This window comes from Podarcis gaigeae (genome assembly GCF_964106915.1).
Source record: "Podarcis gaigeae genome assembly, chromosome: 9".
Taxonomy (NCBI): domain Eukaryota; kingdom Metazoa; phylum Chordata; class Lepidosauria; order Squamata; family Lacertidae; genus Podarcis; species Podarcis gaigeae.
Window position 1 is genome coordinate 23732147 of NC_139685.1, and position 12087 is coordinate 23744233.

The 12087-nt window shown below is 37.7% G+C and overlaps 1 protein-coding gene across 4 annotated transcripts in view; it reads right to left on the bottom strand.

The window, feature by feature from the left end:
- Positions 1-1921: 1921 nt before the first annotated feature.
- MICU3 (mitochondrial calcium uptake family member 3) overlaps positions 1922-12087 on the bottom strand; it is a 43629-nt gene continuing 33463 nt past the window's right edge. For all 4 annotated transcript variants that reach the window (XM_083755796.1, XM_083755795.1, XM_083755794.1 and 1 more), the window contains 4 exons: positions 9781-9889; positions 8935-9092; positions 6948-7022; positions 1922-4853 (listed from right to left, as the gene is read on the bottom strand). In XM_083755796.1, the coding sequence (XP_083611922.1) occupies positions 6954-7022; positions 8935-9092; positions 9781-9889 (336 nt within the window). In that variant the 3' untranslated portion in view covers positions 1922-4853; positions 6948-6953. The remainder of the gene's footprint in view (positions 4854-6947; positions 7023-8934; positions 9093-9780; positions 9890-12087) is intronic.

Sequence of the window (12087 nt, forward strand, 5' to 3'; positions counted from 1 at the left end):
CTCCCCCCTTATTCTGAAGTTGTATAGTCCAGGGAAGACTGTACCACGTGAATTCCTAATGTGCTTTTTGGCGTCGCGGTGAGTGTCTTAGCAGAGCAGGAATGGGCTCATAATCTGTCAGTTCTTCATGCCAAGCAATTTCTCTGCCTAATGGTCAGTTCCTTGGCATACAAGAAAAATCTTGCAGATGAGTATATATGCCAAATGTTTACTTACTAGTGCAGCTGCTCAGCTCTGTCTCCTTTAAATGCAGAACTCCCTAGCAGTGCACCTCATTGCTATTTCTTCCTGGAAAAAAGGAAGCAAGCAAAGCCCAGCCGAGTAAGCAGGCAGTGCAACACTGACTCAAAGCAGCCATCCATCCAGTGATAGTCTATACTAGTGGCTCCCAATTGGTGCTCTGTGGACTCCAGGGAGTCCGTGTAACGCACCCAGCGGGTCCATGGCACATATCCATCAACTGTCCAGGACATCCCTTTTTTGGGGACATCCAAATACATGATGCCCAACCACCTCCAGCCTTGCACCAACCACTCCCCAGCTGCCCACAAGCTGCTGACTTGCAAACACTACTGCCTATGCTGCAGTTCCTGCAGCTCCATGAGTCTGAGATCATCCTCCATGGAGAGACCCAGCTGCTTGCCAATGAGGTTGCGGCTGATCCTGGTTCCTCAGTGCCTGAAATCCAGGCATCTCATGGTGGGGAAGGGCAGGAGGCTGGTGTCTGGATTGTGGCCCCTGGATCTGGGGAAGCGCTGCTCAGCTCAGTCACCTTTGGCCAGATGGAGGCTACCATCTCTCCTGCTGCAGCTGTGGCCACTTCTGCAGTGGCCTTGAGGCCACCTGGGAAAGGTGAGCGTTTGGGTCACTCCCATGAGGGACCTTTCACTCTGGCACTTACTCTGGCCTTGCATTCGTGACAGCTGAGGTCAAAATCAAGCTATATAATTATATGTGGAAATGACAGTTCTATGCTGTGGTTGCATAGTATTACAGACATTTATCCTTCTCTGTAGCAGCAGGTTACTACCATATAAATGGATATGGGTGTGTGTTATATTTAAATACAGCTCTATACTATATATACATTGATATTGTAGTTGCCTACCATAAAAAAGAAGCTTAGAAAATAGACTTAAAAGAGAAAAATAGGAGACTTTTTTAAAAAAAATAATGATCTATCATTTTGTCCTTGTGTTACTGCTGCAAATTATATTTGAATGGGTTATTTTATCTGCCAATGAAATCTGAAGTATGTGAGTTTTGAATGTTGAATGGTGGCAGATAAGTGCCTTATATGTTAAAGAACAGCCAAATCAAATGAGGGGATTAATGTCAACAGAATGTTGAAAAATAGGAAACTGGTATTTACTTGCCTCTTTTACGGGATATGTGTATATAGTTCCCTGCCTATTTTTTTATTACCCAGTAAAATTATTTCTAACTCATACTGACTCTAATACACAGTTCAACAAGTGATGAGTCACCATTAATAAAAAATATATACAGGAACTACTTTATTACTAGAATTTGGTAAGCTTTTTAAGGAATGTAGTAAGACTAGGATTCTTGTACAATATACTGTGCTGGTAAAGATGGGGACACAGAAGATGCATCTTGTTCAAAGGTAAGCTAGAGCAGCTTCAGGGGGATGACTATCACATTAGGATCACAATGCATTTTATGCAAACAGAGAGATTTTGGGACTAGTTTCAGAAGGCAAACACAAAAATTTGGCCTGGCACACCTATTTCAACCACGGAAAAAGCAATGTCCAAAGGCATCTTTACCCAATCCCACTGATGCATTCAAGCCCACAGGAGGGGGACTGGTGAAAACAGCATCTTAGGAGACATACAACTTTGGCAGGACTGATACAAGGAAACAGAACAAAATAAGTAACTCTGCTGGAACTACAAAATTTGTGCACTTGTTTAGAATATTTATTGAGGTTAGGCTGTAATGGAAAAAAACTCCACAGTAGTCTGGCTTGTACACATTTTAAAGGGAGAGACAGAGAAAGGAAGGATTCTAGTAGAAGCATTTAATGCATTAATCTTGCATGTAGTTTAATCCCTGTAACAGTGATGTAAAATTATACATTTTGGAAAGAGAAAAGCCAGAATTTCTATACTATGGCCTTGGATGTGGAAAGCATACATTTGTTTAGTTTCCAAACTTCATTAAATATTCTTTTTCCATGTTCTTTCTGCAAATTGCTCCTTAAATCTGTCTGTGTTGACTCTGTTTTTCTGTCTTCTGTTTAATTCATACTTTTTGTAAATGCAGCACTAAACTGTTTCAAATCATGGGTGTGATCCAGCACACATTTATGTATTCTATATTCCCATTGATTTAAATTAACTGGATACAAAGTTCATGAGTGAAATATCTATTTTACTGAAATTCTTAACTTACTCCCATTGACCTTAATGAAGCCAAAGTACCACCATGTAACGTTAGAAAATTAGGGCTGGGTCCTACATTTATCTTGCCCAGGATTCTCTATGCACAATGGTGTAAATACACCTCTCCTTTTGCCCCACCTTGCTAGGTATATAAAATCATTTGTGATCCAGCAATCCCTCAAAACCGGGCAGCGGGCTATATGATTATTGTGCACAAGCCTCTGAACTGTGTATCTGCACCTAACATCACATAAGTGAAGAAATGACGCCTAGTCTTCTATCATGTGTAGAGGTTCTGCCAAGTGAGTCTGTGAACTAGTCAGCAGAGCACATATGATAAGAAAATTGCACTGTATCCATTCATTATCTCCTAAAAATACCCCTACTACTATAGAACATTTATTTTAAAAAACAGTCTTGAAAGCTGCAGCTTACTGCTTGCAGTTTTCACATGATTTCTTACTTAGTGACCTTTTAATTGACATATCAATATAAAATCATGGCACTTTATCATTATAAGATTCTGTGACAGGCCATGACTAAACATTAATGCAGGCATTCCATTTATTTTGCAACTACCAAAACCGGAAGCAAACTAGCACAAAATTTAAGGTCTGTTTTAGTGTTGCATGCTAGTTAACTCCAGAAGACAATGTATCTGTCTACTAAGTCATGCACTACATGACTATTTTCAGCTAACTAAAGAAAGTGCAAAGAAAACACTTGGGCTTGGAACCAAGGGTACCCAAGTGCAAGCAGAAGTTGCTTTTGCTCATGCAAGGAGATGTTCCTGATTTCCAAGGATTCCTCTTTCCAGTAGCAGCCCCCTGAGGTTCCAGAGGGTCTCTGACTATCAGGAGCTGCTTCTGTAGGGAAATGGGTCTATAATGAGGAAGAGCCAAGGAACCCCCATTTTGCAAGCGGAATTATGTTCTGTTGTCAGGATCCAAGGATTGTGTATTAAGATAGCACAGAATAAGTAGGCTAGGAAACACATTTCCTTTTGCAGTGCTATCCATAATTATATAATCTGAAGTCAGCACATTCTGATTAACCTATTGAGTAAAGCATAAAACAATAAAACTACTATCCTTGAACTAGTTGAAATTTGATTTAGTCCAACAGAATGTAATGAGAAACACCAGGATTAAAACTGAAATACTCCAATTTAAGTGGCTTGTGTACCACTGTGCCATAATGTTTCCATGTTTAAACTATTTTAACTTTCACATTAATCTATACTATAAGAGCTTGTTTAGCATAATGTTTCAGAGAGAGTGGTCTAAATGCAGCTTTATAGCTTTGAGCTACAAAATTTTCTTCTGCTTCGGAATAAATCTCATTTTACATTTCCTATTTGCTTTCCACATGTTCCTATTATAAAATCATATGAAAACATTTTTTTCCTCCATAGCCATAATTATAGGCACATTTAACAGCCTAACGAACATTTTAAGAAAATGGAATGGCATATGAAAACAAAATAAATACAACAGATGTTTTTTAAAAAAATACATTACTAAAACAATTCACATTTTGTTATTATATTTAAAGTGGAACAATCTCCTCCAACTCAGGGCACTAGATGTATTTGTCCCACCTGGAGAAGGAGCAGGAACAGAAACATGCAGTTTCTATTACTGATCCAACACTTGGGGCTCTGCATCTGGAGCTGTTGCAGAAATAACTCAGCTGTTTTTAGGACTAGATCGTGTTCTTTCATGCTAAACAGCTGATCAGCAGGATTTTAATTTCTTTGAAAGGGCTCCACAAGATCAGGAATGGTTGCCCCATGCATACTTTTTTAAAAAGAAATGATTTGTACACTTTCTCCCCATTAGCATGGATCCAAAGCAACTCACAAAGATAAAACCAGATAATACTAAATCATAATATTGTTCTCTTGGGTTTGGTTGTAAGTGATCTGTAAATATAACCTATTTTAAGACTGCAATGCTGTGCACACTTACCTGGGAGTAAGTCCCGTTGATTTATTTCTCAGTACATGTCTAAGTCTTCTCTGCAGATGACTAATTAGAAAATAATATCTAATAGTTAAATAAAATCCTTACGAAGATTCACTTGAATCCCTGTAAGAAGAAATATTCAGAGGATGACTCTCACTCCACAGACACTCACACCTAATGCAGTGAATGAAAATTATACAGCAGGGCACTTTAGGGATCACAGTCCAAAATGATAAGACATAGCTACAGCTGGAAGATGTTTGGCTTAAATACCAACTTCATGATTTCTGCATTCAGTTTGCAAGGCATGCCCAAAAAGAAAAAGAAAAACCATCAGCGGTGAACAAAAGTTGAAGTGTCTTGTCATCCATCACAGCATATCTCTATTCCGAAATTGCTTCCAACGCTGCCTAATGTGTTTGCTTGTTACAGTCATCACACAAACATAGTAGTCCTTCAACCCATATTTCGTTTTTTTCTGTTAATGAAAACAAACATAATTACAGCTACGTTAAAGGAGGTCTGTATATAAAATACAAAACAAAACAATAAACTCTAAATAGCTTACAAGAGCTAGGTGTTTTGGCTATGTCCCTTACCATGCAACACTAAAACAAAACTAAGAAAACCTGGCAGTGCCTCTGTTAACAGCTAAGGTAAAGGACAATATCTTAACCCTAGGGTTTGTTTAACCCTATTCAAAATATAATCTGTTTTATAAAAATAGGATTTTTAAAAAATCCTGATACCTTAATTTTTTTAAAGCAGAAAATAAAATTCTTAACTCTTGTAGAATTAATGTAGGTTCGAGCCAGATTCTTGAGCAAAAACTCTAAATCTCTAACCATTGAAAAATGCAGGCTTGAAGCTAGCCACTTGACCATGGGAAATAAAAATCATTCATAAGCAAATAGCTTGCAAGAGAAGAGTGCTGAATCTGCTGTGTGACTTGTGAGAAGGCAGCATTTTAATTGCACATATCCTCCATTTCCTGGTTCCATTGCATTTAGCCAAGGCAAAGAAAACTATACTTCTTGTGTGAATTCTATTTTACAGAATTTGTGAACAAGCATGAATATAGCAATCTGTGACCCCACACAACAATTATGCATCTCCCATAAATAAAATGAAGGGCAATCTCAGAAGCATTATGGTGTTCAGGATGGCAACCCATTAAATCCTTTTGCATACTGGACATGAAGGTTATATTAATTAACAACATACATATTCTTCTGGGAAAATCAAAATACTAAAATTTCCATCTAATTTGAAGTGTATGATGAACACTTAAACATTTCCAGAATAAAACATCACATCTCTTTTGTGCATAAGGAGCAACAACAGAACACAAGAATCCTGCTGGTTCAGACTAACCTCTATCTATTCTAGCAGTCCAGCCACACTGGACAACCAGAGGAAGTCCACAGGAAGCTCATAAGCAAGACATGAGAACAAAAGCTCTCTCCTTTGTGCTCCTCAGCAACTGGTATTTAGAGACATACTGCCACTAGAATATACAGATATCATGAAGCCACTGGCAGCCTTATTCTCTATGAATGAGTTGATTACCTTTTAAAGATGTCCAATTTGGTGGCAGTGAATGGCATACTTTAACTATGTACTATGTGCAGAAGTACTTCTTTTTGGTCTGCCTGATATCTCCAACCATTCAGCATAATTGGATGAGCCAGTGTTCTTGTATTATGGGAGGAGAAAAAATTCTATTGATTTTCTCCATACCATACATTTTTGTTGTTGTTGTTTAGTAGTTTAGTCATGTCCGACTCTTCATCAATAATGTCCCTGGTTCTTCACAGGGCAGATGCTCCAGACCCCTAATCATTTTAAATTGCTCTTTCCTGGAAAATGATAAAGGAGCTGGAGCAACTCCCTTTATAGAAAAATGAAATGTTTTCTAAATGGGGGAACGGGGCAGAATGACGGTGAAATATCTAATGGTTGCTTAAACATTTTTTACTATCAGATATATGACACGTGTATATGAAGTATAGGTCTCATTGTGTTGTTGTGGGAAACACTGTCTTGGAGCTTAACACGGCTCCATATATGCCAGAGGTCATCAATGTGGTGCCCGTGGGCACACATACTCCTGTAGAGGCCTTTGTTGGCACCTCCCCCCCTCGCATGCTGAAAATTGTGCTGACAGAAGGAGTTTGTGTTAGCCAACAGCATAGGTTGCAGTGCCTGTTTGGTATGGTGCCCACAACAATTTCTCCAATTTTCAAATGTGCCCATAGACCCAGAAAGATTGGCAACTCCTGATATATGCTAACAAAATAGGTAATACGGGAGTCCTGGGTCATGAGCCTCCAGACTCAAGCCAAATGACTTGGACATAGATTTTCCTAGAACAAACAAGTTTATGCACAAGTTCACTGCAGAGAATGGAGAAGAAATTGAAATTTTGATCCTGAATGAACTGAACAAAATTATATAGAGTTCACTTTCTGATCAATTATTTTGATTTTCAGTTGTCAAATAAACGGTCAGCTAAGTACAGTGATAAATCTTTAACCAACAGTTTTAGAAACACAGTGCATCATAGACATACCATAGTTTATCTGCTATTGAGTTCCTTCTTCACACAGGATTTGAAAGTGGTGTATTTTTGTAGGGTTTTGTAGCCCTGAGAAGAAGACAAAGAAGTGTGCGTGTGCAAGCATCATGTGAAGGCAGCCAAAGGTGAGCATTAGGAGAAGATGGCATGAAAATAATAAAGGAATTGTACTTGTTAGTCATAGTGTAGAAAACTCAGCAAAAATAATTTTGGGCTAAAATATTCATGCACCTGTGATACAACTATGTATGATACCACAATATAGGCATAACTATTAATTTCAAAGATGCTACAATAGAGAGTGTTTTTCTTAAAGTTCTTGGTAAAGGAGAGAAAAAATGCATGTTTTAAGCAAAGATCTTGAATCTACATCTTAAATAAGATATTATGGAAACAGCCCCCATACTCTACTTTCATACAGCTTGTGTGAAATTACAAACATCACTACAAATTTTGGCAATACAGTCACTGTCCACAGGGTGGCAGTTAAACATACCAGATCTCAGAGAAGATATTTGTAAAGTTCAGGTTAGAAAACAATTATAAAATCCCTTAATACATTAGCAAAGGAGATATAATATTCAGAATTATGAACAGTGTATATAGGGAATGCTAAAAGAAGATTGGCTAACAACACATTTTAACCCAACACTAATAACAAGGACAATCAGCAACTCCACACTACCGTGGCACTTTTAAAAAACAACATTCAGAGCACAAGCAATGAAATAAATTTTGTCACCACATTTTGAAGGCAAGGTATCACATAGTTGGCTTCCCAGTTCAAACTACTAGAGAAGGTGTATAAATTCATTCTTCCTTCTTTAAAGGCCTCATAGATCAGATATGATGTAAGAAATCAAAACTGGGGTTGTATGACTATTTCAGCCCACTTGCTTTAATCCTGATTTTGAGTCGCCCTTTGAGCTTGGCAGAGCACAAAATAGCTAGCACCCCACTTCATATGTTCCCCACGCTTCCCTGGCAGTTCCTATGACCTAATGGGGAAAACACACACCCATACATTGGAGAAGGGCATTCCAGTTGGCTGAGGATCATGATATCTGCCACTGAGGCGAAGCGCTGCTGTGTTCCATGCCCTCTGCCACCTGGTATTCCCTCTTCAAGACATTTTTTCATTAGAGAAGGGAGCTTTTTCAACTGTTTGAATAGTCCAGCCCAATCATTTATGGGCTGAGCAAGTAGCTAGCGGCTGCTTCCTACTTATAATCATTAACCTAAAATATTTATATTGTACATGTATTTCAGGCTTATAAATAAATGCAAACTGATTACTGTATTTTTTGATAGAAGACTAAGCCTAATTTAAAATGTGAAATTAAATGCATAATTACACAACAGTATTTACAGAATTACTTAAAAATACATTGTGACAAAATTCATTTCTGCTGACTACTATTTAGTTAATTTATTGTCTCTAGGGGGCAGTCAGGAGTACAGATTAAACTTCTAAACTTCTAAAACTACAGGCTATCAAAAGCTTTTAGACATCTATTTCCCAGTCTATAAATTATAATGACGAGACTGAACCTTCTAGATGATTAACTGGGGACCTACTTGATCAACAGCAAGCTGGATCAGAATGTTTCTGTAGACTTGGCTATAGAAAAAACAAACAAATCCCAGTTCTGTAAATTAAGGGTTAGTAAACTAAACATATATGGAGGTAGTTTTAACTTCAATAATAACCATAGATTAATCATGAGTTTCATTTCAAAGTCAGACTAATGTTACTGTTTATCGCAACATACACTATGAATTTTGGCACATCCTTAAATAATAATAAAATACACATCTATGTGATGAAGTTCTTGAAACCCTTTCAAGTTGAAGAGAAAAGATATCTATAAAAATGGCTATATTTCAAATAGTTTTGGAAACAGCAAAAATTTTATAGTTTATGGACTGCTTATATCTCATTCATAAGTTTCCGTGATTAAGAGATAATCCATGTTCTTACCTTGAACCCTCGTTGCAATCGGTCTTTCATAATACCAATAAATTCTTTGTAGCTCAGCTGATCATCTTTGTCTACATCAAAGATCTTGAAGACAGTGCTCACTAAATGCATTGAAAGCTTCAGACCTGTAGCTACATATACTGCACGCTTGAATTCATCTACGGAAACAAGGAAATTTAGCAGCCAGCCAAAATCATCATGCAACACAGTGATTACCATTACTTATTATTGAAAAAAACTCATTCTCCATCACATACCGGTATATATAGTTGTCAAGAGTACTGTGTTCTAAGTGGCCCTTTATTATAGCTTAGTTGCACAGCTGATCTCTTGAAAAAAAGCAATTGCTAATGAAATGATAACTGTGGAGTACAGAAAACATCTAATATACATGTATATTTTCATTCGTGTGATTTGAGGTGGTTTGCTGGAGGCTTATAGTGTCTTGTATTATTTGAATTTATTCACAAATATACAGTTTGACCATAGGTGGAAGCATGCAGCTTAACTCCTGTGGAGCTGCTGCTTTACTGCTACTGTGGCTTTACAAGCATATACCTATAAAAAAAAAAGTATATAAATGGTTCATAGATGAGTCTTCCCTACCACACTTCCATATATTTATTAAATGACAATAAAACTCTTAGATACACAGAGGCATTTTATGTCTCATAGGATTCAAACATGGATAACTGCCATGCAGTACATACATATTTAAAGGATTTTGGAGTGGTCGAACAGGCAGAAAAAGCACAATACTTGATGCTCACACAAATATTAAACAAAACAGATTTCTTTTCTTTTAATATTAAAAAAGTATTAACTATTGACATTAAATATTTTTACCTTTTCCTATGGAACGGTTTGCAAAATTATACATCTGCATTGCAATTGCAAAGTCTTCTAGATTATTCAAAAACTGGAAAAATGATCTGAATTCATCAAATGTAATGCCCTATGAATAAAGGAATACTGATATTAGTACTATAGAAGCACCAGCAGCATCAGCATCATTCTTTAATTGTTTGGCAGCAGTTTTGCAGCTGATAATGGAGTCAGCATACAATGGAGACAGTTCTATACCTCTCATAGCCCCCTTCCCTCACAAAGTTGCAATCCTGCTGCCACAAGCCAAATTGTACTAGCAGAGAAAGAATGCCTCTCTCAGGAGGAGTCAGGCCTCTCCCATGTGGCCAAATGGACAGAAGCTTTATTGGTAATACCTGTTCCCCACTTACTGGGGAGCACCACTTGTGGCATGGTGTGGTGATGGGAGGAGGGAGCAATTGGCTGTGGGAGCTTCCTGCACGGCTGGGAAGTGCTTTGTGTGCTTTCTAGTCAAGTGGGAAGTTGGGAGTTGAGTGCTGTTTTACTGTCAACAAGCCATGATCTGAAGCCATCTCTTATTGTTGGCTTACTCACTCTGGTTTATTTTGCCTATGGCTTGACATTATGTATGAACCTAGTATCCTTCCTTAACCAAACTACTTAGACGTTTTGTTACTATCATGTGGTATACACAATTTGTTTGTATGGAAATAAATAAAATAAAAACCATGGTTTGTTTGCCCACTCCATCCCGGAAACTCACTAAGCTACAAAGGGACATGGTAAGAGCAGCTGGAAACTAAATCAAATTTTGGAGAAACAAGTCATAGTTTGATCTGTAGACAACTGATGGTTGAATTTTAGTTTGATAAGCAATCCATGACTTTGATTTTTGTGCATATGATACAGATATGTCCAGAATTCAAAACATGCAGTTAGGTTTCTTTGCTCTCTAATTCTTTCTCCCATTTTCCTAACACTGAATATTTGGTCTTTTTTTAAGGTGGGGGTGGGGGTATATGACCCATTTTATTCTTTAACAAGTATTTATATTTTTAATGCTTGTTTATACCACTATTATTGTAGCACATTCATTGTTTCTTTTTAATACTGTGCTTTAAGTATATTTGTTGAGTGCCTTATCTGTGTCATGATACCGAAGCACTTTGGGTGTTTTTTCCTTTTAACTACCACTAACTGCTAAATGATGCTTACTTGCTCTTTTTTAAGCCCCTCAAACTAAAATGTCAAGAGTTGAAAAGTGTGATCATTTGAAAATAAGCTGAACTGTTTACAAATAGATCTAAAACAGTTAAACCTGATCTTTCTGTAAACAAATAAAAGTGAATTATATCCAAAGCACTCCATGCTTGAAAGAGTCCCTGCAACATCAACCCTATTGGTTTGCACTGATGCATTTAGCTGCCACTATGTCTCTTTGTTGCTTAAATTTACTCCAGACAACACCTTTGTTTCCTAACAAACAGTTTAGCTAGCAAGGTTATTTGCTTTTGCAACTGCACAGGTTCTTTGAAATCCTCTGTTTAGTCACTTCTAAGTACCACTCACTCCACACTGGCCTTCTACAAATGATCCTGTGTTAAGGAGACTGAAGAACTAGATTAAATGTGTTAAAAGAGCATATACCCTAAAGATGGCAAAACTGCACATGGGACTTTGTGGCATTCTATCACAATTAAATAATATGTCATTTAGGAGAGATTATGTTGAACACCATCTTTTGCAAGTTAAAAAAACCAACAACCTAAACACGCTCATTCAGTAATATTTATGATGAATTCTACCCATCCCACTAAAAGGTGAGCACTACAAAGGCCAAAGCTCTAACTCGTGACCCTTCCAAGTAAGAGTCAAAGTCCTGGTTAAACAGAAATGTTTTAGCTTGGTGCCTAAAAGCAAACAATGATGTCTCCAGGTATATATCCTAGGGAGAGCATTCCAGAAATGGGGAGTCACTACTGAGAAGCCCCATGCTAAAATTGTTTTACAGCTATCTGGCTACTGAATTTTGCACTAGCAAAGGCAACACAATGCACACTGCATTGCCGCAATCTAACCTAGTACATCTGTAACCCGCTTCAACCACCCCTTTGTACTTTGTAGATGGGGCTGTTCTGGCTACATAAAGATTCACACTCAATAGTTTACTATTGGTAGAAACGAGTGGGGCACTTCAAAAAATGTTGTTTTTCTTTTCATGGTTCAGCCACTCCATCCCATTCCCCCTGGTTTTCTGTCCCAGTCAGCCAGCATTCTCTGCCTATTACCATGATCAGTTCTCATTGGGTGTTTGTGCTTTTTTCT